The 26333-nt window shown below is 43.0% G+C and overlaps 1 protein-coding gene across 9 annotated transcripts in view; it reads left to right on the forward strand.

Annotated features, from left to right (window-relative positions):
* Positions 1-26333, forward strand: part of abcc8 (ATP binding cassette subfamily C member 8) — a 64899-nt gene that overhangs the window by 28781 nt on the left and 9785 nt on the right. For 7 of the 9 annotated variants that reach the window (XM_088997250.1, XM_088997251.1, XM_088997248.1 and 4 more), the window contains 18 exons: positions 2444-2578; positions 3401-3563; positions 5882-5922; positions 6516-6661; positions 7099-7213; positions 8691-8810; positions 9767-9839; positions 9924-10029; positions 11871-11903; positions 13368-13406; positions 13727-13825; positions 17580-17664; positions 17998-18078; positions 18424-18561; positions 18665-18790; positions 19012-19108; positions 24114-24367; positions 25306-25472. In XM_088997250.1, coding sequence (XP_088853376.1) covers positions 2444-2578; positions 3401-3563; positions 5882-5922; positions 6516-6661; positions 7099-7213; positions 8691-8810; positions 9767-9839; positions 9924-10029; positions 11871-11903; positions 13368-13406; positions 13727-13825; positions 17580-17664; positions 17998-18078; positions 18424-18561; positions 18665-18790; positions 19012-19108; positions 24114-24367; positions 25306-25472 — 2018 coding nt within the window. Of the gene's footprint in view, positions 1-2443; positions 2579-3400; positions 3564-5881; positions 5923-6515; positions 6662-7098; positions 7214-8690; positions 8811-9766; positions 9840-9923; positions 10030-11870; positions 11904-13367; positions 13407-13726; positions 13826-17579; positions 17665-17997; positions 18079-18423; positions 18562-18664; positions 18791-19011; positions 19109-24062; positions 24368-25305; positions 25473-26333 lie in introns of all 9 variants that reach the window. The other 2 variants (XM_088997254.1, XM_088997247.1) reach the window with 2 other exon arrangements.

The following is a 26333-nucleotide window of genomic DNA, read 5'->3' on the forward strand; positions in this document are numbered from 1 at the left end:
GGCCCGAGATCGTGCATCTATGTGTGAATAACCCTCATTGTTTAAAAAAATTACACCAATCATTATTTCTCCATTCCAAGAACATTCATAGTGGGTTAACTGAAAACTCTAAAGCCTGTATCCCACTGTGGGGGGGATCATTTCTGAGTGTTAGTGAAGGTAGCAAATGTTGAGTTCTCGTCAGTTTTCCAAGGTTTATTGAAGGTAACACGCGTTTCCCAGGCATTCACCAAGCGTTTTTGTGTGTTTATTGTCACAAGGATATTTTGAACGTATGGTATTTGAAATTTCCCTGAGACAAGCACAACTGTTGGCAAACAAATGGATGACCTTGAATGAACACTGCCTTCAAGAACTTAACATATGCTAACTTTGTCAACCCTCATGAATAAGGGATTCAATTGTTCACATATGTGATTGTTAGTTTCAAAGCTTGTTTGTGTATTAATGCCCTATGATTGGCTGGCGATGAGCCCAAAAGCTGCCTAGTCATTGTCAGATTATTGGCCTTTCTTGTTGTTATACTCAAGGGTTGGTTTCTCGACCTCAATATCATTCATAGTCATTTTAGTCATTTTAGTCTTTTGTTCCTCGTTTTGTAAGTATTGGTATTACAGTAAAGTCTCGTTATATCGATATCGGATATATCGATAGTCCCGGTTATATCCATACTATTTCTATGCACGCACGGAGAAAATTACATGCAAACAGGGTCGGATATATCGATAGTCCCGGTTATATCGATATTTTTTCGGACTCCCTTGAATATCGATATAACGAGACTTTACTGTATTTAGGACTTTTGGCCTAAATAATACTTTTGAGGGTATTCTCTGTGTTACTTTACCCTGCTTTTTGAAAGGGCTATTTTTTATGCCTTATTTTTTCCTGGCTCCTTGCAACTCGTGATTTCTGTTTGTACTGTCGTGCGTTTTTCTGGAAATAAATAGTTTTGTTATAGCAGTTAGTCTGATCTTACAGTTCTGGCACCCTAAAACATTTAAAACCTAAACCATGTTAGATACATACTTTAAATATTCTTTTCCTTTCGGCTTTTTCCTTCAAGGGGTCGCCACAGCAAATCAGTGTCCTCCATTTTTAACGGTTTGATCCGCATGTTTGTTTTGGCCATGGTTTTACGTCGGATGCCCTTTCTGACACGTAGATACTTTAAATATTGAAGTAAAATATAATTGAACTAATTTTATAGCGCAGCACCCATTTGGTCGACCTAGCAGTGGATTTGCACTATACTTTTCTGCATGTACTTTATGATTAAATTATAATGTACCTTGGTAAACTGTATTGAAGCATATTATGTGCCAGAGTATTTTTATATAGCTTCATATTCATAAGATCATGTGTGATTTGAATTGTAACTGAAAAAAAGTGTTGGTGGAATATGATGGAGTATGTTAGCCACGAATCCGTGCCTCAGTCAGAAATTAATCTCGCCCACTGGGAAACTGTTGTAGAAGGTCCTGCTTCGAATCAGTCACATTTTACTTCACACCACCAACAGACATTTTCCTGTGAAGGGGAACCTGTCAATGTGCCATTTCACATATTCTCACCTCGAATGTGCCAAGTCACAGCCAGTAGATTGATGGAGTTCATCATGAAGATGTTTCATGGTTTTGAAGTCAATTTTAAGGTATTCTTACTCACCGAAATCCCAAAAGATGTCCGTGTAAACCATTCTTAAAATAACAGAGAAAAAAAATGCAAGGTGGCAAAGTGTGGACTGCTCATCTGCCGAGCAGTGCACGATGCAGGCTTCAATTCCAGGCTGTGGGCTTCCTGTGTGTTTGCATGTTCTCCCTGTGCCTGAGTGGGTTTTCTATGGGTACTCTGGTTTCCTCTCACATTCCATAAAATGCAATGGACGTTGATCGGACACTCTAAATTGTAAGATGGAAATATTGATCATCTATGTGTGCCCTGTGATTGGCTGACGATTTGCTGACAACCAATTCAGAGAATGGCTCCAGTATTTCCCCAAACCCTCATGAGAATAAGCGGTTGGGATAATGAATGGATGAAAGGATGAAAATGCATTTTTGTAAATCGTATCCACAAATCTTGAAGCATTTGTTGAAACTACTTAAACGTGTCTCAGTCATACCTGGTGGATTTGTTTATTGAGAGGCGTGCCCAATGACATGTGCTCGTCGAGTACATCATTAATACGGCCTGTAAAGATGATGACTTTTTGGTATAATTTGATCTCTAATAATATATCGCCAAATGTCATATGTTCCAAATTATTCTGCTTGATGAAGTATTGTTCTTTTCTTTTATTTCTTTTTCCCCCTGCAGGAATACTTCAACTCAGGCGTCGCTTCATATCTCTGTTTCACAAGAGAACCAGATCATTTAGCTCCTTACAATCCTTTGATGTACTGTTCTATGATTCTTTCTTTTTTGTGTCCTCTGCTCCCAGATTATCGTAGGAGTGATCTTGCTCTATTACCTCTTGGGAATCAGTGCCTTGATAGGAGCAACTGTCATTGCTGTGCTTGCGCCCGTTCAATATTTTGTTGCCACAAAACTGTCACAGACACAGAAGAGCACTCTGGTGAGTCTTAGCATTGGCAGCCTTCTAATTTAATAGTCATGACATCAAGATGGGGAAGTCAGAAGGTTGCTTGGGTCTGTAAAATCGCTAACCTATACATGGCTGAACAGTAGCACACGACTGTACGTACATTTATCTGCTATTCAGGGTGACTAAATGTGTATGTTTCATTCATTCATTGACCCGAGGTAGGGCCTTGGATGTGTTTGAATTCACTCTTTCAGGTCATTACACCCACAGCCTAACCGCTGTTTTTCACTCAGTGAACAAACTGTCTGACAGAAAGAGCCTGACAAATTGTGTTAGTCAACATTGCTTTGCGCACTTTCTTCCAGGTAACAAATTGATATATTGCTAAGTAATGGCATGGATGTAATGATGGCGGTTAAACATCCATGTGTACGCTCCTGACAAAAAAACAAAAAATGGAATAATCCACCTTTGGGTCATATTTCAGAATTAACTTAGACTGTACTGTTACTGTTAATAACATCGATTCTCTTCCCACCTTCAAGTCCCATCTGAAAACCCACCTATTTGAAATTGCATTTTCTGTGTAGTTCTCACTCGTTTCTATTGAAAATTGTATTTTATTTGCATTTTATTGTATTTTAGTTATTATAGTACCTATGCTTGTCTGTGACTGTAAAGCGTCCTAGAGAGCTTTGAAAGGCGCTTAAAATGTAATGTATTATTATTATTGTACTTGTATATTTGAATAGTTTTATTTGATTTCTGTACTTTTGAATTCACACTTCGGTTGCAATTGTTTAATGAATCATGACCATTACAAAATAAATTGATCTCTCTCTTGAATCTCAGGAATATTCCAGCGAGCGCCTCAAGAAAACCAACGAATTGCTACGAGGCATCAAATTACTAAAGCTTTACGCATGGGAACGCATCTTCTGTGACAGTGTGGAGGAAACCAGGGGCAAGGAATTGACCAACCTCCAGGCTTTTGCACTTTACACTTCCATATCCAGTGAGTAAAATAATCTCAATGTACGCCCTTTTTGAAAGGAATCAAAAACACTGAAAAAAGAATGGGGAGGGGGGCCTGTGTCTATCTGGTCTGATTGACATTTGAACGAACCACATTAATAATTTGTCTATTTCAGTACACGTCCATTCAAACAAGACAGCCCCCATGTTTGTTTTCATCTAATTTTCTAAAAAACTGTTGTCAAACTCAAGGGCTGGACCACCCTATCATTTTAAAAGCAATTCAAAGATGGGAAAATTTCACGATGCCTGCTAAAATCTTTACCACAATTTCAAATTGTAATTTTTAATAAATCAGAGTGATACTGTAAGTGTTTTCGTGTTACCAAAACTCTCATTGCAGTAACTAAACTTATGTTTTCAGTCATAATCGACCTCAAAGTTAACAGTAATTAAAATGTGGGCCATGCGAAAAATGAGTTTGACACCCCTGTTCTTGAACAACAATGGAAAAGCAACAGTCCTGCATTACACATGCTAATATAAATGTTATGTTCATAACGGAACAGTGAGAGTAATACAATGTGGCACTATGGCAAAAATATATCAAGCAACAAACATCCATCCAAAGCCACTGAGATCATCTTATTGAGTGGAAGTTGTTTTTAAGCAAGATCACACGTGAATGAGTTGACTGTGCTGCACTGCTTTTCAATGTATTCTGCTTGAAAAAAAAGTGTCCCAATGTGAATTACATTGATAGAATCCCCCCTCCTCCCAACCAACCCAAACTTTCTTCTGTCACGTTTTGCGAGGTGGTGATGGCGGGTTCGGATCCCAAAAAGCAGGCAGGAGGGAGCAGGAGGTTGTTTGACACATTGTATTAAAATAAAGTCAGCAGGAACAAAATGTAAAACATCAAAATGATCTGAATGGAAAAAATACAAAGTAGCAACAGAAAACCAAGTGTAAAAGTCCGCCAAGGTTAAACAAACACGTACACAATGCATACTGCAACCAAGCAGCAAACAATGAATCGGCACCGGATGATCGTGCCAGGTGTCCTTTTAAGTGTCATTGATTATAACGACCAGCACCTGCGAGGCTGCCGGCAGGGCTGACGTCGCTACCCGCTGGTCGCCAATCTGATCGGGACGACCAGCACCTGCGCAGGTGCAGGCGGGGCCGACGGCACCCCCCGTTGGTCGCCAACCAGATCATGACAGTACCCCCCCTTCAAGGGGCTGCTTCCAGAAGTCCCAACAGTCTCCCAAAAGGTCCACTCGCCAGGGAACGGTCGGTGGAGAGGGCAACCGCTGCCTCTCCAGCATACGACGGGCGGCGGCCTGATGGGAACGGGACTCGGCCTGGGGTGGACGAAGACGCGGCACGGATCGTCGTGGGCGTGAGTGCGATCCCCCTCGCACGTTCACGCGACGGCGCATGGCTCTGCGTGGACGTCGAACTGCCAGGCGCAGAATGGCACCCCGTACGGCCGTATGGGACCAGGTCTCGGCCGGACGCCGACGTGGGCGTGAACTGCCCGGCTCCGGGTGAACGAGACCAGTCCAGAGCCGCTCCGGGATCCAGCGGTGAGTGGGGTCTCGGACTGACGTTGACGCGGACGTTGCACGGCTCGTCGTGGATGAGACTCAATTCGTCATGCACGACGACAGCGTGGCTGGACGTGGGCGTGCAATGCCAGTCACCCAGTTTCACCCTGGATGGCCACCTGGAAGGAGGTCTCGGCCGGACGTCTACGTGGACGTTGCGGCTCGTCGAGTGACGCAATTCAAACTCGACGAGGCTTGCGCTAACGTGGACGTAGCATTGCCAGGCACAGGGTGGAAATGAGACGGGTCCGATGTACCTGCGGGATCCGATGGTAGGCCGATTCATTCTGTCAGGGTTTTGCGAGGTGGTGATGGCGGGTGCGGATCCCAAAAAGCAGGCAGGAGGGAGCAGGAGGTTGTTTGACAAATTGTATTAAAATAAAGTCAGCAGGAACACAATGTAAAACATCAAAATGATCTGAATGGAAAAAATACAAAGTAGCAAAAGAAGACCAAAAGTAAAAGCCCGCCAAGGTGAAACAAACACGTACACTATGCATGCTGCAACCAAGCAGCAAACAAACAATGAATCGGCACCGGATGATCGTGCCAGGTGTCCTTTTAAGTGTCATTGATTATAACGACCAGCACCTGCGAGGCTGCCGGCAGGGCTGACGTCGCTACCCGCTGGTCGCCAATCTGATCGGGACGACCAGCACCTGTGCAGGCGGGGACGACAGCGCCCCCCGTTGGTCGCCAACCAGATCATGACATCTTCATGACTAAGTGTCTATTTTTCTTACAGTTTTCATGAATGCAGCTATTCCAATAGCAGCTGTGTTGACGGTGAGTGCGAAACAGTGAATTTGCTATTTAGTATTTTGTGTATAAGCAATGATATCTAAGTTCACTTTGCTCAGCGTCAGCCCATGGAAGGCAAGCCCTCCATTTAAAAATCTGAATGATGAAAGAAAAATCAGCGAGTTATAAAATGGTATTGGGGGGAGCAATGAGTCTTAAGCAGTCTGCTTCAGTCTGCTTCAGTAAAAGAAACACATTTATAGCTCTCCACCCCCTCCACTCTTTCCAAACACTCAAAATATATATCAATTAAAATACAAGTGTCTACTTCACAGTTCTGTGATCTCCTTGACCAATTTATGTCATCTTCCTTTGGAGGTATGCTTGCAATTTTTTTATAAATGAACATTGAACACAAAGAAATCTGTTTCTTCTTCCACAATGATAAGGACGGTTGGGTCTCTTCTGCTTATAAAGGGAATTATTTGCCTCCACGAAGAGTTAAAGCGCACTGTGACGATAAAAGAGAAACGGTTTTGTTGACCTGCAACCTACACAGGCCACAGGAATTCAGCAATTGCTCTCCTTTGATTTTTTTTTTCCATTCCTTCTACTGTATGTGCCCTCACGTTCTGCAGACATTTGTTGTTCATGTGCAAATCTCGGAGGACGCTGATCTGTCTCCCGCCGTGGCCTTCGCATCTCTCTCGCTCTTTCACATCCTGGTCACGCCGCTCTTCCTGCTCTCCAGTGTCGTGCGATCCACCGTCAAAGCTCTTGTCAGGTGAGCAACCGAGAAATACGTACCTTGGAAATTTCCTCACTGTGGCACTATTAAAAGCTTTCTGATACTGATTTATTTTTTCTCATTATCATAAGAGTAAAGTTTCAGATCCGCCCTGCACTGCATAATAAAAAATGCTAAATTTCCCATATAAGACCAGGCTCATTGTGTTCATTTAAATGAAGAGGATGTGAAATCTATTTTTCGCAGCCAGAATTCTGAGGGGAGAAATAACATCAAGTTATGTCGCCAACAGAATGTCTCATGAAAAAACAAAAACACAAACACACATACAAAAAAACATAGACTGCTTCAAAAACACACACACACACACAAAACACACAAAAAAACAAAGACTGCTTCATTATCTTTTCCTTTCTTGTTCAAGTTTCAGCCAAAGCGACTCAACATTTGCTTGCTCTCTTTTTTAACTGCAGTGTGCAAAAGCTCAGTGAGTTTTTCTCCAGTGATGAGATTGGGGATGACCTGGAACCCAGAACAACATTAACTTCTGGCTCCAACAACCATAATCAAAATAAGTACCAGGCATTGGTAAGTGCATCTCACCGCAAAATGCCTTATTATTCATTGAATAGGTATTAAAATGTGGCAATGTAAAATGTAACTTGTGATCCATGCAATGTTGACCAATTTCTATGTTCCATAAATTCGCATTAACTCAGTCGAGTTCTTGACATCTGTGTTTTGTGATTGACTGAGAGGTACGCTTCAAGGGGGCTTGCATGGCTTCCACTGCCGTTGACTCACAACTCGAACTCTGGGGATAGAGTATTTTATTTTTTTCGCACACCCAACGTCATAAGAGGAGGAGGATGGCCTTGTGTCGCTGTGTGTTCTCGCTTCCACATACCAAAAACATGTCATTGTAAACTGTTAAGTACATTGTTAATTGGTATGGACGTTAATGAGTGTAGTTGTTTATCTAAGTGTCAACGTCATTGCCTGGGGGCCAGATCTGTGAACAACAAACTAATCTCATGGATTTTGGATTTCAAAATCTATTAATTTAGTACTTTACCTGTAATAATACAAGGAGATGATTACATTTTGAGACTGTGACAACAATGTGGCCCGCGACAAAAAAGCCTTGGTGCCCTGCAGCTGACTAAGTGATAAAGAATAGACAGAATAGAAGTTATAATGTTTTAAAAGTTTCATTTGCTGTATGCTTGGTTGGCCAAAGGTGCGACTACAAGGCCAAATACACAATGGAGCACAGAGAATCTGGGCTCACTTTGACATGAATAGAACCAGTCTGTTAGACTGTCATCCTTGGGTAAGAAACCTATCCTTGGGCGGAAGGGAGTACGTGGTGCGCTCCTGTACGAGAAGAGCTCATTAGCCAGGTTGCAAATGTATCAGTTCATGCAAAGGCCACCCATTAAAATGTCTACGTTCAGTTGACTTATGGATGTCAGTGTTTGTACCAGGGGACGACTTGGATGGGGTGTCCATGGGACGTCCAGGGGCATGGTATTCAAGTCTTGAATTGGCATGTACACTCAATAAGAGGGTGGGTGCCGGTCAAAAAAGCGCACATGAAGTGGCTTCATGGAAACTACGCCCCCTGCGGGCAGTAAAAGACAATCTTTCTGTGTTCGAGCCTTTGTTCAAAGTGTCCAAGCAAACATTTCTAACACTAAGACACTAGTGCAGCCCACCACATGCCTAAGGTCATGTGGAATAGGTTAAAGAGGACAACCACGATTGAAAGTAGATTTGTGGATCAAAGTTAAAAAATATTTCGTAAGAGCACGTATTTAGCATGTTTGCATGTACTCCAGCTGTGATTGGAATATAAAACAGATCATAAATGATTCGGCAATGGGTGTACTTTGTCCATATACCTAAAACAGCATTTTTGTCATCCATCCGGTTAAAAAGCGTGTGGCCCTACGTGGCCCTCCAGTAAAACTGACGAGAACTTGTGGCCCCCGTCAGCATTTAAGTTCTCAATCCCCACTCTAAACATTGCCTATCCTTACACTGTCTGTCTGAAATTCTGCAGCCCTTGAAAGTGGTTAACAGGAAGCATCCTCTAAGAGACGACTGGAATAACTACAGATCAGAAGGGGAGCATGAGGTTGACGGACCCTACCTGGTTGCGGAACGAGACGTTTGCATCAAGGTAACACTCAATAAATGGAAGTACTTTTATATATTTCTTGCCCTCTCTGCAGCTTGTATTGATCGGCCCGATCATTTAATCTCGCTTGTGTTCATAATGTTTATAATGGATCGCGACAGAGGAGCTTTCAATTATGTTACAGCAGATTGGTATTTATCATTCATGACATCCAGTCTACTATATTTGGAGAGGTTTTTTTTCTTGAACAACTGCATTTAAAATTGAAGCATAACTTCTCTGACTGCAATTTGGAATATCCATCATAAAAACAGCCTCCGATATCCGTTGTCAAATAGGGTAGACTCCAGTCTAATTTACAACAGATTATTTTCTTACAGACAGTGTTTTTTTAGGTGTTCAATTACCTGACATGTTTCGCGAAGAAAAGAATCTGTTGTAAATTAGATATCAAGTAGACAGGATCAACTTAATACAACTATAGACTCCAGTCTGTTGATCTCCCTCAAGTGTTTTTTCATTTATTTATTTTGATATTTGTTCAACACAAAATATTCAGAGCATTCTAGCATGGATTTCACCCATTCTATCATCCTAAATACACCCTTCTACCATAAAGTCTTTGCTAGACCTTAATTTGATCCACCATATCTGGAATAAACTCCAAGAAAAGCCCGGATTTGCTCCAATTTTTGATTCACTGATGCTTTGGCTCAAGAACTTTCGATGACCTGATGCATTTCAGTACCGGTAGGTCCAATATAAGATCACAATTTTTATTTTAGTGTATTATCAAATCGTTTGCATTTTTATGTGGTATTTTCAGTTTCAGTCTATCTTTAATACTATATTTGCTTTCACATTCATTTACTGTGAATTCTGGACTTGTAATGATATTTTTGATGCCTTTTATAAAGTGCTTTCAATTGACATGGGACTCAAATGTCCTTCACAGAAAGAAATCTCGTACTTCATTGTATGTGTGTTGCTTTTGTCAGATATGCAGCGGATATTTCACGTGGACGGACGGACCACCAACCCTTGCCGATGTGGACATCGTGGTTCCCTTTGGTATGCCTCAGGCGATGAGCTTTGACTGCTCGTAACTTTTCTCTCCTATAATTGATTGCCTCTCTTTGCTACTGTCCATTTCAGGAAAGCTGACCATGATTGTTGGCCAAGTGGGTTGTGGGAAATCCTCCCTCTTGTTGGCAGCACTGGGCGAGATGCAGCGAGTATCAGGAACAATCACCTGGAACAGGTCAGTTACAGGTTACAGGATCCTTTGGTATTCATTGTAATACTCAACTTTTCAAGGTCTTCAAAATACTCGTTTGCCAATTCAATTTTTATTATTATTATTATTATTATTATTATTATTATTATTATTATTATTATTATTGTTACACTGGCATGATGGGTGGTGGGTAACACGCCTCAGTCACAGCTAAGAGGTCATGGATTTGAGTCTTGACTCAGTGTATAGCAGGTACTTGTTCTCCAGGTAGTATAGCTTCCTCCCACGCTCCAAGTAAAGACTCTAAATTGCCCCTGGATGTAAATGTGTCTATAAAAGCCTGTTTATGTATTCCTTGTTATTGGCTGACTACAAGTCCAGAATGTCCCTGCCTCTCGCTCGAAATAATTTCTGATAAGCTTCAGCTTCCCCTACCAGACATGGCATTTCCAAGATTGCTTGACAATTGTGCTTCTGTGAGAACATTTCCTCATGTGTGATAGATCGCTTGTGACAAGAAAACAACCATTAATTAACATTCTAGATCTATCTGCCTTCGTTAGCTTGAATAAACAGTATGGTAATATGTCACTCATATGTCACATATGGCACAGTCTATTTGTCAACAGTGTCCCCTACTTGATCGAAATACTGTAACATTCAGAGTAAAGCATCGTCAGTCCCACCAGCCATATCAGTTCCGTGTCCTGTCATGCCTGTTGCCAGACTCATTCATCAGATGCAGCTATATATACTCCTGAGCTATTCATACAGGTCATTTAGAACTGCTCGTCTGGTGGAAGAGATAGAATAAGAATAAGAAAGCCTTTAAGCGTCCCACAAGGGGGAAATTTGCAATCTACAGCAGCATTGAAAGGTGTTGGGGGTCGAACAAAAACAATGTATTGCATGCACAAAATATTTCAAGAGACTGAACAGTACAACTGCACAAAAATGTTTCAGAAAAAAAACTGTACATGATGCAAAATTATAAACTATACAATTTAGATAAAAGCATATATGCACCTGCATATATACTTGTATCTAGATTGATGTGAGGCAGTTAGTGTGGTTTTTGCGTGTGTGTGTGTGTGTGTGTGTGTGTGTGTGTGTGTGTGTGTGTGTGTGTGTGTGTGTGCGTGCGCGTGTGTGCACGTGTGTGTGTGTGTGTGTATTTACTTACTGGCTTACTTACATACAAAAAGCTCACACCACCTGACACTACCAAAATTCCTTGCCAACTCCACATATTTCAATATCACTCACCTCAACTTTGGAAAAGTGAGCTGAGTGTGTCAAGATTATCTTATTCATTGAAGTGCGTGATGATCTTGGCATGCAGTCAATAGTCTTTAAAAAGACAGTCAGGGCAAGGCTGTAACTTTCAACTATAGCTGCTGTGATAATTAACTGCATGATGTCAAAAGTTCAACCTGCGGCATAGCCAACTCTACAGTTTCCCAAGGATGACCTCGTTCTTTTTGGGCAATGTCCATATACAAAGATACCTGCATTGTCAAACACACACGTACACAGGCTAATGCACACACACGCGCACACTCTCACACACACATGCAGCAACATTTAACTTCCTCATAGGTGTAGTGACTGCCATTTCCCAGTTGTCATAAGTCAGCACACACTCTCGGCAGTGCTCGGTTATAAGTCGTCAGCTTCTTTGACCAAGTGGCAATTAGTGCGCTCTAAAAATACACGCAGGCTTAATTGAGACAGTGCAAAGCCGTAGACAACCCACCAAGCATTTCTCATGCCCTCTGAATGAGTTTGTGTAAATTACCCTATCGTGACCTCCGACTGTTTTCTGTCATCTGTAACAATAACATTGCCTCTGATTTTATCTGCAGCCTACCCAATCTGGAGTCAGAGGGTGATGAAAGGTGTGTATGTAAATACGTCCAAAACTTTTTTTCCCACTTAATTGCAATTTTGAAAAAAAGGGTTTGAGGCATCCATAACCCTTTGCATAAGGGTTCATCATCCGCACTAACAAGTACTGCAATCTGAAAATGTTCTTTATAAAATAAACAAACAAACAAACCAACAAACAAATAAATAAATACATGAATAAATAAATGAATAAATACATCACACAGCATAGTGGTATGCACACCTGAGCATTTATTGCAGCTCAGCCGTGTACAGTTTGAAGTTCTCAACTAATTGGCACACTTTGACAGAAGCTAATAAGATTTTTGGCTCCCAGAATAGTTAGAGACAAAACCTTCAAAACAAAAATACTTAATACAAAAACAGACTGACAAATTAGAAAAATAAAGCCCTCATCAAATAAGGACCGTCAAACGGAAAATCGAACAATAACCGAAAGCGCTCGCGCAAACAACAAGGAAGAAAATTAAACCAAGACAAACAAAAGCAAAAGCAAAGAAACCAATTCTCGTAAGCTTAGAGCAAAGATGAAAAAAACTAACACTTACAAACAAAGGAACAAGAATAAATGCGGCGAGAGCAAGATGTCCAGAAAAAAAGGTCTTGAGATCAGCAGCAATGCATACAATTCTCCGACAACCAGATTGGCGGCATGTGTGCAACTAGGACGTTTGCTCAGCCTGCCACCTGCTGCAGAAATAATGACACTAATGTTCTCATCAAGGTTTTGCAGTGGTTTAGTCAAAGTCCACACTTGATTCCGGTTGAAATGCTGTAGCATGACATAAAAAAAGCAGACGATCCTCATAACTGCTTCAGTGTTGCTAAGTTAAAGCAATTCTGCAAGGATGAGTTGCCTACAATATCATTCACCACTGCAAAGTATAGGTAGAGCTATGTAGCTTTGACTAGTGTTTAATAATTAAAACGACCATTTAAAAACTGCATTTTATATTTCCAGTAGTTGTATATGCATGCATACTGTATGTATAAGTGTTTTGTTGCTGTTCAGTAATGTCTTCATTTTTACCAAATTTATTTGAGGAATCTGATTGTGCGCTTAAATATTTTACAAAGATAAAAGTAACAGGTGGTGTGAATCTCTTATTCATTTTGAGGTGGCAATGAAACCCGATTTTTACCCATTTGCAAAAACAGAGTCTGGCTGAGTATTCAAACTGAACTGTTCTATAGCATTTTAATCATACAGATTAATCCAAAGTGGGTTTGTGTATTGTAGATATATCTTGGTGTATTTTGTCATGGGTTTTTGAGGTGCAGACAGTTCTCATTCGGTCATTTTTTAGGCGTATCATTGAAAGAACTATAGATATGAAAGCATGAATAAAGAAGTGCTTTTTATTTATCAGTACAGGGGTGATGTATTATAAAATATGAAAAATAATCCTTATATGTCTTTTGGTAAATGTATCTGTTCGATATATTCCCTGCAGTCCCACAGATAAAGACACAGCTGGTGATGGTGATATTAGGTGAGCTCTTGAAACACACTATGTCATTTTGAAGGCGGTCTCCGTGGTGACCCATTATCATTATCAGTGCAGTCAAACAGCCATTTTCGTGGTGATCTCAAAACTAATGATCATAGATTTACTCTCCTTTTTTGTGCAGACTGCCTTGACTCTGAGTTGCACATTGACGTGACAAACACATCTTAGTCCTTAATGATCACTGGGTGACCTTTTAATGGAAATGAATGCTGTTCATGCGTAATTTGCCAAGCAGTTTCCATGGATGATAATCTTTCTAGTTTTGACCCCCAGTCTTGTGTTGCATTTGACATTTTTGGTAGGAAGAGGTGTGCAGTGTCCTACGCTTCCCAGAAGCCCTGGCTGTTGAATGCAACTGTCGTAGAGAACATCACATTTGAGATGCCAATGATCAAAACCAGGTAAACTGGAAAAATGAATGTGTCTTTGTGTGTGTGTGCGTGTGTGTGTTTGTGTGTACGTGTGTGTGGAGTGGGGGAGTGTAGAGATTGGGGTCGTAGAGCTTTTGTGCTTTAGTCATGGCTCTCCTTTCCAGGCATAAAATGTACTCTTAATCTTAATCTCATTTTTACTTGTCCTATTGTTCCAATCAACTCTGCATTTGTGAACACAGAGACATGGGCTAAACAACCCAAAATGTGAGAATACATGCCTCCTTTCAGCTGCTCCTGCACAACATCGTTGCAATATTGACGGGATGGTATTAAAGTGATTTTTAAAATGATGATTATAATACGTTTAGTTGATTTTTTTGTCTCCAGAGGGATTGACTGACATTGATGTCATGGTTATGAGTGAAGTAACACCACCTCCACACCACCCATCCTCGCGGTGCCAAATTTGTCTGCCTGCTCATTGATCAAATACATTAAAATCATGTTCAGAAGAATGCACACAGAAAAGTAATATGGAGGAGTTTTTTTTGTCATGTTCTAACACCCCGCCGACCAGGAGCATCAAACACCCGACAATTGTGGGTCTTAAAATATCTTGAAGGATTGCAAAATATTTTTTTTATCCAATGCAAAATTAAACTTTTTTAAACCAAAATTTCAGATGCACGGGGGGTCGAAGCCGGAAATGAAAATGACGATGATCCCATTTCCATGTCCAGCGCAAGCTACCTCCTATAGCCAAAAATTGACAGCTTTGCAGGATAGGCAACTCCATGTTTATTTCCACGACATTCTCAACATAAAACGTAAATACGTTCAAATTACAATCCAACTACTGTTTAGTTTAAACGAATTAGCGATGTTGATCCACATCTGGCACCACTCAAAATATTGTATTGTATTGGATTGGATTTGCCTTTATTAGTCTCGCAGTGGAGAAATTTACATTTCACAGCAGCAAAGTTATGAAAGGAATGAAAGTAGAAAAACAAAATACATGAGCTGCTGGAAAGGCAGCCACTCTCGCGGCGCCATCTTGAAGTCAAAAGAACAAAAAAACCTAAATAACAAATAACATGACAACACAAAGACACAGAGAGTCATTCATTCTGAAGCACTTTCTGTACCACATGAAAGAGGAGAGGATCAAAGCGTCTCTTCACCAGTGGATCAGGGACATCATGGTGGATTGTGCACGTCGACTACAAGCTAAATGTTGAAAGCGAACACGCAGCTGTAGCATCCATTGACGAAGAGATTCGACATCTCCTGTCCCACATAAATCCGCTTCAATTCCAAGCCGCGACAGTTCCACATACGCATCGGCGCTCCTTCTTATCATGGGCTCCTCAAGCCATGTATCCATCCAGCCGCAGACTGTCCAACAGCACCGACCTTCCGCTGAACAAAGCGGGGTTGTGAAGATGCTGCCCATTACAGGCGCAAAAATGCACAATGGCCCCTGTGGTGTCCAGCGATGACAGTCGAATGGCACCGACATCCCTCCCATTCAAAAACAGTACTGGCATATTCATAAAGAGTTTGATGGTTCTCTTTATTTGTAAGTAGGTTCGTTGTCAGATCTCCCAGGCAGGTGATGCGCAGAGCTTGATTGCGGTGTGGAGTCGAGCAAGTCGTGCTGTGAGACTCTGTGCGATGCTGAGCAGGTCTCTGCGAGCTGTGTCTCTTTGAAGCTGTGAGTGCGAGATGAGTCTGAGATGATTCTGCCCCGTGGTTTGCCCAATCTCTCTGTCCCGCGACAGCTCCTTTTATACCATTTTCAAGCGTGTGCTATGCGTCAGGGGGAGACACACATCAAGGAGATCAAGGAATTGAAAGACATGAAAGGGTTGAAAGGCGCACTTCAAAATCATACACACGTGTGACGCCACAGGGCTCCCCTCCTGGATCCGAAGTCGGTGAAAACGATGAAGGAAAAAGAAATCAAAACAAAAGTCATTCTGCGACATGGTGAGGCCAGGCAAGATGACGGCCACCGGGCATGGCAGGCGTCGGTGGGGTGGTTGCCGAGGAAGTTTCGTGGTGCCTGAAGTCGTTGTACGGGAGCACAGCAAAGAGTGCTCTACGATTGCCAGTTTGAGTCGATCGATGGAGACTTTCCTCGCGGCCGTCGAGTCGATGCCGGAAGGTCTTCTCACCGTGAGTTGTTCGGCTGGGATCGGTCAAGTCGGAGAATCGATGAGGGATTGTGAGGATGAAGGAGCGTGGGGTTGGTCATGCTGCCGGGCACGGACAGGCCGGTCATCGGCGACGGTGGCGTTGATCGCGCTGCCCTGGCACTCTGCACGCTGACGTCGGAGGCCGTGTCGGCCATGAAGCGTCTTCCCGAAGTCCGATCGTGGTCATAAGCGATGTCCGATCGTGGACATATACGATGTCCGATCGTGGACATAAGCATAAGCGACGATGTGCGATCGTGGACATATACGATGCAGCTAGTTGCAGAGTCGCCAGGCGAATTGAACGATGTTGGCCATCAGGGTGCGGCTGGTTTTACGGTGGGGTCGGGACGCCCACTGGTGGTGGCGGCCCATCGGGAGCTCGGCTCGAGGGGTCTTGCTGTGAAGATGCCGGGATCACGGGCGGCTGGGAATACTGGTTCTTTCCATTTGGAGAGTTGATTGGGCTGAGGCGGAGGGAAAAAATCCTCCTGGCTAGCTCGCCAATAAAGAGTTTGATGGTTCTCTTTATTTGTAAGTAGATTCGTTGTCAGATCTCCCAGGCAGGTGATGCGCAGAGCTTGATTGCGGTGTGGAGTCGAGCAAGTCGTGCTGTGAGACTCCGTGCGATGCTGAGCAGGTCTCTGCGAGCTGTGTCTCTTTGAAGCTGTGAGTCCGAGATGAGTCTGAGATGATTCTGCCCCGTGGTTCGCCCAATCTCTCTGTCCCTCGACAGCTCCTTTTATACCATTTTCAAGCGTGTGCTATGCGTCAGGGTGAGACGCACATCAAGGAGATCAAGGAATTGAAAGACATGAAAGGGTTGAAAGGCGCACTTCAAAATCATACACACATGTGACGCCACATTCATGCTGCCGAAAAAGGCGCAACCGCTCAGCACAGTCTCCTCCTTGACGAATGTCGTGGTCAAAAATGCTGAAAAACAATCTGTATCCATTCCACACGACGCACAACAACACAAAGTGACAAAAGAAAACACAAAACAATACAAAAACAACAACAAAAAGCAAGGCTCATGAGAGCACTTGCTGACGGCTGCCTACTCGGGCGCCATCTTGGACTCCTACTCGGATATTAGTTTTATTCCAATTGTATTTCATCACTAGTAGAAGCACTAAGTGAAACATGTTGATGCAGTTATGTTGTGAATCAACCCAGAGTTATAGTCCTCATGTGGCCAGTGTTAAGTGGTCGGTTTGAAAGATTAGGTCAACGTTAATCAGTACATGAGGCCATTAAAAGATTGTTAAGTGCTCATTGTTGATACAAGGCTGTGTTAATATTGACAAGCAGATGTGTTTGGGCCTGCTCAGCAAACAAATAACTTTCATAATCGGATTTGGTTGGGAAATTTTTGAAAGGCCACATGCTTTAATCTCTGATAACCAGTAACCTTGGTCGGATCTTCTGAGTTTCTGATACACGATTGATGTATCTCTGTCAACTATATTGGACAATAGAGCAAATAGCAAGGCTACAGTTACATTCTGGGCGATATTGTGGGTATTGTACCGTATTTTGCTCCTTGTCAGTGTTTTATTTGTGTTTGTGTCCACCAGATACAAAGCTGTCATCGAGGCTTGCTCTCTCCAACCTGACATTGACATCCTTCCACAGGGAGACCAGACAGAAATCGGTGAGAGGGTGAGTAACGCGCTGCGCAATTCATTTAAATTCCTCTTTGGTTGGGGCTTTTTATATCCTCATCTGGTCATTGCTCATTTTACTGGAGCTCGTAGAATTGCGCGACAGCAGCATTTGTCATCATTACTGTGCTGTTAGGATGTTATGGTGGCGTTCGCAGCGGGTTGGATCAATGCTTGCTCATGTTGTGCTTTGCCATGCAGGTCATAAAACGGTCTTACACCAAGACAAGCGCCTGTACACCCTCATGCATTTAATGGTGTTATTTGTTCCCGCCTGTGAGTGAAGCTGATATCATCTCATCTTTCATTAAACTTATTGCCTTTGTTGCAGGGCATCATCCTCTCGGGGGGACAGAAGCAGCGTATCAGTGTGGCCAGAGCCTTGTATCAGCAGACCAATGTTGTCTTTCTGGTGGGTTAACCACTGACTCAAAACTGAATGACAGAGAAATATTTTTGAGTAAAAGTAGTTTTCTATTCGTGGAAATCGGAAATTGGCGTGCGAAATTTACTGGATAAGGTTCAAGTTCTTATTGAAATGTGACTACTGGTCATAGATTTAATATGCCCTCCATGCAAAAGGTTTGTGTTGACGTTGCCTGTAAGAAATTAAAATGACGAATCAACTTTGGACCTTGAACATTGATTGTCGTGGTCGACTTAGTTCTCAATGCTCAATGTTGCTCAATGTCACCCGTGGAGGCATCAATGCCTTGAATGCCTTGAATTTGTCACATTCCGAAATGTCTTTTTACAGGACGACCCGTTCTCTGCCTTAGACATTCACTTGAGTGACCATCTCATGCAAGACGGGATCCTCAAACTGTTGAAAGAGGAAAAGAGGACCGTGGTGCTTGTCACACACAAACTGCAGTATCTGCTGCATGCAGACTGGGTGAGACCTTTGTATCGAGTTTGTGTGTGTGTGGGTGTCTTTTTGCACTGATTTGACAGAGTTAGTTATAAAATTAGGCCTGCAATTTGTGTGTGTGTTTAAGATTATTGCCATGAAAGATGGCACCATCCAGACTGAAGGTACACTGAAGGACATCCAGAATTCCGAACCTGAGCTCTTTGAGCAGTGGAAGACGCTGATGCACAGACAAGACCAAGAGTTTGAGACGGTAATCAATCAGCAGCTACTTGCACAGCAATTTAATCCCTAATTACTCTGAAGTGCTGTTGATGTACTTTCACAGGTGCTTATTTGAGCAAATGCACCAACATTTATTTTTTTGTGTCATGAACTTTAGAATGGCTTGTTGTTGTCCTGATGGGCAAACAATATTGTTTTCTTTTGTATTTTGGGGAGACTATGGCTATTTTCCGTATCCCCTCTCCACAGGAGACAGTGGCATCAAGCATGACAGATATGGAGAGGAAAAACCTACGGAGAGCAATGTACTCCAGAGAGACTGCTAAGACTGAAGAGGATGAGGAAGGTAAGGGGTCAGAAGACTACTGCCAATAAATAGCACTCACGTGGTGGGATGCCTTCAAGTGGCACGAGGGGAGGTAACTGCCCATCAGCTGGCAGAGAAAGAGGTGGGGTCTCACCGAAAGGTGACACACCCAACGCTTGCCCAGCCAAAACGGAGGAAAATGGGAGTAGCCGCCCCACAACACTCTTGAAACAAAAATCAGGCGAGGGCATGCACTTGGTGCGACAAGGTGGTGCTGAGGTTTCCCAGGGAGTGTGGAGGGGATGACGAGAAGGAAAGGTGAGCAGGACAAGAAGAATGAGAGACATACGATATTGCAGTGTGTGTGAGAGACAGCCTAGTGGGGATTCAGCAGGAAGGGAGTAAGGAGTAGAGGCAACAAGAGAAGATAGATGAATTAAAGGAGGAGAGATAGGAGGAAAGGAAGAGAGAAGAGAAAAATCGAAGTGAAGAAAGAAAGAAGGTCAAGGTCAGTCCAGAGAACCAGTGATAGTGACATGGAATGAGAGGAGAGTAAGTGTGCGAGAGACAAGCAGAAGAAGTTTCAGGAGAGTGGCAGAGAGAATGAATAAGGAGAAGTGGGAGGTCTTGTTGATGGAGGAGTAGAAGTGTAGAGAAGAGGTCAGGCGAGGACTCAAAGCCCAGGGTGAAGGGCGTTGCGGATGATGTTGGAAGGAAAAGTAGGTGGGAAACCTCGCTAGGCACCAAAGTGAGTCGTGCCAAATGGAGGAGCCAGGAGGGAGGGGGGAGTACCTGCCAGGGAGGAGGATGCCAATCATCAGTTAAACCTGGACATAGTGATGAAAAGCGCTTTCAAATGCTGCCGCTGGGTGTGATTTATTTTTCCCTGCTGCAATTGAGTCTTTTCTTTATGCAAGCAGCACAACTCGATATCGCGTCATGGGTAGGTGAATGAGGTCATATTGGGATGTGCTTTGAGGGATAAAAGAGCGGTATACTCGTGACATCACATTTAGGGTTTACAATCAGCCTTACATATCCTGACAATTTCCCTCCCTTGTGAATTCGTACATTTATTATTCATTCCTCAAGCAAAAGTATAACAGCTGTTCCAGTGAGTTTCAAAGTTTAGGGTGGGCTCTAAATTATGATGTCATCAAATACAGAATTATATATATTAATAATTATATAATAATAATAATAATAATAATACATTTCAACAAGATAAAAACAAAAAGTCATAATTCCGCATTATGACAGATAGCTAATGGATGATGGGTGTAAATTGCCCGCTCGTGGCGCTACACTTGTATTCGATACAAAATTAGTGGCAACTATGTCAATTTGCTGTTTTGGTGTGTTGTCGTGGCTGTGCTCTTATACCAACACCAACAGCTGTGGTTGGGTAGCATGGTTTATCAAAGCAAAGTCTAGTAGAAAATCACAACTATGTCCATTTCTCCCACCATGTTAGAAAAAACTGCCTTCTATCTTGTGTTTTCATTTGTATGTGTCCATCTTTTGATGTTACTTTCCAAAATACGCCTGCCTGCATGGAAGAGTGCAATCATGTTCGCTTCCTGTCAAAACTCATAAACTCATAAACAGCTCCTTGACTTGCTGGATGGTGTGTGGAAATAAGTATTTGCAGCAAGTGTTCATAACAGTTCCTCGACCCCACTTGATGTAATGCTCAGTTGCTTCTGCAAAACACGGCATTCAATGGAATGGGCTTCTGCCTGGAGTCCAACATGAATACAAGTGAGAAGAAGAAGACATATTTGCACGTACTTTTCACAGTACAGACGCTCCACACCTTACGAACGAGATACGTTCCGAACAGTCGTTCGTAAGGTGAATTTGTTCGTAATGTGCTTCAGTGCTGTATTTTGTATGGAATGTATGTTTAAGTCAAACACTGAACGGGGAAGTATAAAACACGGATGCTCTAACAGTCGTAAAATAAATTTACACAGACTGTAGTACAATGACATATATCCTTGGGTCTTCACTAAGCCATTACTGAAGCTGCTTGCACGAAATTACCAAATTTCATGACACCATCCATTACTTTTTGTTATGCATCGCCTCCTCCTCGGAGCGTCAACTGGTAAGAGGAATTTAATTTAAGCAAAAAATAAGGAAAACGGTTTCAAAGATGTTAACAGCATCTCGAAACAGGTGACTTTTGAGAAATGATTTGAAGGATGGGAGGTCACTAACAGATGTGGATGTGTTGAGATCAGTGAAACAGTGAAGGCCCGGTGCCCCCTGGTTTTGTTTTTGGTCAAGGAGATGGGCTGCAGGTTTGCATTGGAAGAGTGGGAAGGGGTGTATGGGTGAAGAAGGCCTCAGATATTGGAGGTGACCTTATGGTGAAGGGTTTTGTAGGTGAATAAGAGATATTTAAATTGAATGCGTAAGGCAAGAATATTGTCTGTCAATGTGAATCACATATGACAATGTGAAATTTTGCTTCAGACTAAGTATCACAAAAGTCGACATGCTTGATTTGCTTTCGGGGGCCACATAAAATGATGTTGCGGGCCAGATTTGGCCCCCAGGCCTTGACTTTGACACGTTGTGTAAAGGAACAGGGAGCCAGTGGATATTTTTAAAGATGAAGGTGATGGGAGTTGGGTTAATTTCGAATGCTTCATATTCTTACTGTGGTTACCACCACTATCAATAGGCCTCTCCCGAAACAAAAACTAAAACCCAATCTGTCCACAGAGTGTTGATGAGATTGTATGGGTTCTTGGCACGAGTCCCAGCCGCATAAATATTGGCATGAGAAGCTCTACCGTTTGTGATAAACATACATATTATTCATCAAACCCTAATTAATCTACACCGAAGCGAAAGTAGATAACACAGTTATATTTGATCCCATTGCCCATATTTTATTTGGATTGGATTTGGATTGGATTTGCCTTTATTAGTCTCGCAGTGGAGAAATTTGCGGAATGCTTTAGACCAGGGGTCGGGAACCTATGGCTTGTGAGCCATATATGGCTCTTTTGATGATTGCATATGGCTTGCCGATAAAACTAAATGCATATTGTGTGGCGGGCACTAGGACCAGGCATCTCACCCAGCAGGTGCACGGGAGGGGGCGGGTTTATGTCACATATGTTTCACTGCATTTTCTGTTTGAGTTAGATCCACTTGTTAGCCGTTGGAATAAACACGTCTCCACATTCAGTCGTGTGTGCTCTTTCCTCAACGGCTACACTGGTGACCTCGACGTTGGAAATGTTCATGGCAACAGACGAAGTTGTGTCTTCTACGGCCATGTCGCCACGACCGGCGCCCCAACTCGCAGCTGTCGCCTACGCCGCGAAGTCGCCCGAGTTCTGGCACAGCGACCCGGCTTCGTGGTTCCAGCATGTAGAAGCGCTTTTCCACCTATGAGGCATCACGACAGATCAGCCAAAATATTACATGGTCGTGGCGTCCCTCGACCAACCGACAACACATCGCATGATGCAACTTCTTCGCGCGCCTCCACAATGCGGGAAGTACGGCGCGCTCAAACAACTGCTGCTCAGGCTGTTCACGCTATCGGCCTCTGAGAGAGCAGACAGACTTCTTTCCCTTTCCGGACTCAGCGACGGAACAGCAGTGGATCTCATGTACAAAATGTTGTCGCTGTTAAATTCGGATGATGGCTGATTCCTTTTCCCCCACATATTTCTTCGCCAGCTACCGGCTGCAGTGCGCGCCGTGCTAGCGAACTCGACGTGCCGAGCCACCGCCGACTATCGTGGTTTGGCGGAAGAAGCAGATCGAGTGCTTTTGGCGACACGGCGGTTCGCCGTGCAAAGTGTGACAGCCGAACTCCTCGGTGAAGTGGCGATCAGTTTCGCCATTCATTTCCTGTTGGGGCTGCAGTGGGCAGAAAGCGCAATTTTGATTGGATGATACTGGCCGTCATGTTGAATCAGATAAAGGCCCCTTTAAATGAGCCCGACGAGTAAAAAAAAAAAAAATGACGAGTACGCTCCAGCTTGAATGCTGTCACGTTTTGCAAGGTGGTGATGGCGGGTGCGGATCCCAAAAAGCAGGCGGGAGGGAGCAGGAGGTTGTGTTTGACAAATTGTTTTAAAGTAAAGTCAGCAGGAACAAAATGTAAAACATCAAAATCATCTGAACAGAAAAAAATACAAAGTATCAAAAGAAAACCAAGAGTAAAAGTCCGTCAAGGTTAAACAAGCACATGCACAGCAATGCACACAATTGCATACAAAGCATACAACAAACAATGACCCGACCCGGATGGACGTGCTGGGAGTCCTTTTAAGTGTCACTAATTCTAACGACCAGTACCTGTGCAGGTGCACGCGGGGCCGACAGCGCCACCCGTGGGTCGCCAACCAGATCATGACAAATGTGCCGGAGGATTCGCGATTCTAATTTCCAATGAAACAGTCGAATGTCAGTGATATTTTAACAAGCCCCATGTTGACGTTAGCATCAATATACTTCTGCGAGAAGTATATTGCAGATAGCAAGTGTGGAAGCTAATGAGCTAGCTAGCAGTAACTTCGCCTTTGGACACGGCAAGTTGACTTTCATGGCGGTCGTTTGGCTGGATTTTTACCAATCATGAGGAACGGTAAACCATTTATGTTAACGGTGAGTACTATTACAAAGTTATTTTAAATAATACATTTTGTTGAAAAGTGGCCGCGCGTGTGTGCGTTCGTGTGCTCGCGTGTGTGTGTGAGTGTGTACGCGCGTGTGTGCGCTCTCGCATGTGTGTGGCTTTCACTCAAAAACATTTCTAAATATTTTACTTTTATGGTCCTCTTAGTCAAAAAGGTTCCCGACGCCTGCTTTAGACAGATAATAAGAAAATAATCTGAGCAATGTGTCAAATTGATTTTTGGGGGGATGGGATCTCAAAAATGATTTGCGGGGGGAGAGTGGAGCTACATTAAAAAAGAGAGAAATTCATTTCATGTCAGAAAAAGGTGTCGCTCTTTATCAGACACATGTAAATTCCATCCTTCGGTTGAACTCATCTCTTTCTTGTCTACAGAAGAATCCTTGCAGAGTGATGATGATGATGATGACAACTTGTCGCAGGTAATGCGTCAACGAGCCACCATCCCCTGGCGCTCCTGTGGCACCTACCTGTCCTCGGCTGGGATCCTGCTTCTTCCTGTTCTCCTCCTGTCACAGCTACTAAAACACACCCTCATGGTGTCCATTGATTACTGGCTGGCACACTGGACGTCACGTGTCATCACGTCCAAGTCGGACGCCACAGCACACAACTGTACAATTGTTCAGGTGAAGGAAAGGAATGTTTAGGTTATTTTTCACATATTTTTGACTAGCAGTGTACAAAAAGATGTTTGTTGAATTCATTCAGATACAGCATAAAAATACCGAGTAATAGAGTGGCTGATTCAGCCACTCTATTACTCGGTATTTGTATGCAATACCAAGAAAAAAGTCCACCTTCACACAATAAATAAATAACTACATCAATGAATGAATGAATGAATGAATGTATAAATAAATAAATAAATACGTGGAAATTTCTGTCCAGGCACATTATGGCCATTTTTTGTATTTGCATTCATTTCATTTGCTTTCACTGTGAACAAATCATTCAAATCATCGTCTGTTCCAATCCAGGTCACCAAAAATGTTCATAACCTTGTAGGCGTTAATCTATAAATCTCTGTTGAGCCGTACCAAAGTGAAAACATCAGCACAACCACTGACTGCCAGCTCCAGATGTAGCGCTCTTTAACAAGACATGAAGCGACCACACGTCAGCTTCTTCTGCAAACCGAACGCACTCATAAACAGGGAGAAAGTAAGAGGGAGAATGTGAATACTTTAAGTGAGACAAATGTAAAATATTATCAATCAACGGTCGTACTCATCAATCGTGCAGGTGAAAATCATTCCATTTAAAGCAGCCATTTTTTCATTCTCACAAATGTAATGTAAGCTCTACCAGACAGACACACACATACATGCTGCAGTGAAGAAAAAAAAAACACAATGAATATTAAAACAGAGAAGTTGTAACCGAGACAGTTCTGCAATCAAATTTGCTTCAGGTCAGACAGATTAGCCATCAATATTTATTTAGAGATACGGTATAAATAGACACGTAGGTTGTGGTTTTGTGTGTGTGTTTGCATGTGTTTATGTGTGGACTTTGGATACAAATATTGAACACAATGTTTAATTGCATTTGTGTTTTGTTACAGGAATGTGGCTTCAGTCACTCTTGGTATCTTTTGGTGTTCAGCGTGTTGTGCTGCCTTGGAATCATTCTGTGTTTGGCCTCTTCTGTGGCTGTGGAATGGACGGGCCTCAATGTGGCCAAGGAGCTCCACCGGAACCTCCTGAAAAAGATCACCTTGGCCCCCATGAGGTCCGTGTCACAGTTTGATGATGCCTGTGTTTGTATTCCAAACAGAAACACACTTAAAAGCATGCATTCTCGCCCCATTACTCCAAGCACCATCTGCTTTTCTTCCACAATGCCCATTGAGATGACACGCACCTTTTTGGTATATGGTGGGGACTTAGTGTTTGAGGCACAAAGGCAATACACACACACTCACGCACACTGAGTTAAATCAACACATTTTCATCACGCCTAAAATTTCAAGCATACAACTGAGGCATGATGCTTAGGAATCATGAAACACTGGATGTGATGTTATTCTGTCCATTTGTGCCAATGGATGGTCCTCACATGAGATTAGCCTTGATGTTGAGAGTGGTGTGGGAGCTGTGCCTCAGGGATGGGAGGTTGTGAATTTGGGACACATCGTCAGTAGTGTGCCAAAGAATCATTGGGTGTTTCAGCCTTTTAATCACTAGACACCCTCATCGATGGTGGCCAGCGACAGGTTGATCACGCCTGCGCTTGTGTCCCATGCCCAATCAGATGTTCAGAAGCTGGTGGTGGGGGGGGGGTTAGGTTGCTGACCTATGAGCCCAACAAGGGTCCTTCCTCTTCATCCAGATCCAGTGGCTGCTTCTTTCTGCCGCTTCAGAGAGTGACTTAACTGTGTCCCGCAGAGCCTGTCCATGGATACCCACGTCTTTTAGCAGCCTGATGGTGGAGGAAGCCACAAACCCTCTGCATCCAACTTCAATTGGATATACCTTGGTTTTCCATCCCCTCTGTTGCGCATCCACTGCGAGTTCTGTGTAGCGCAGCTTCTTGCGGTCATAGGCCTCTTCAACAGAGTTTTCCCACGGGACTGTGAGTTCTGCGATGTAG

Source organism: Hippocampus bargibanti, linkage group LG05 (assembly GCF_051943395.1).
Source record: "Hippocampus bargibanti isolate YZ-2025 linkage group LG05, ASM5194339v1, whole genome shotgun sequence".
Lineage (NCBI taxonomy): Eukaryota > Metazoa > Chordata > Actinopteri > Syngnathiformes > Syngnathidae > Hippocampus > Hippocampus bargibanti.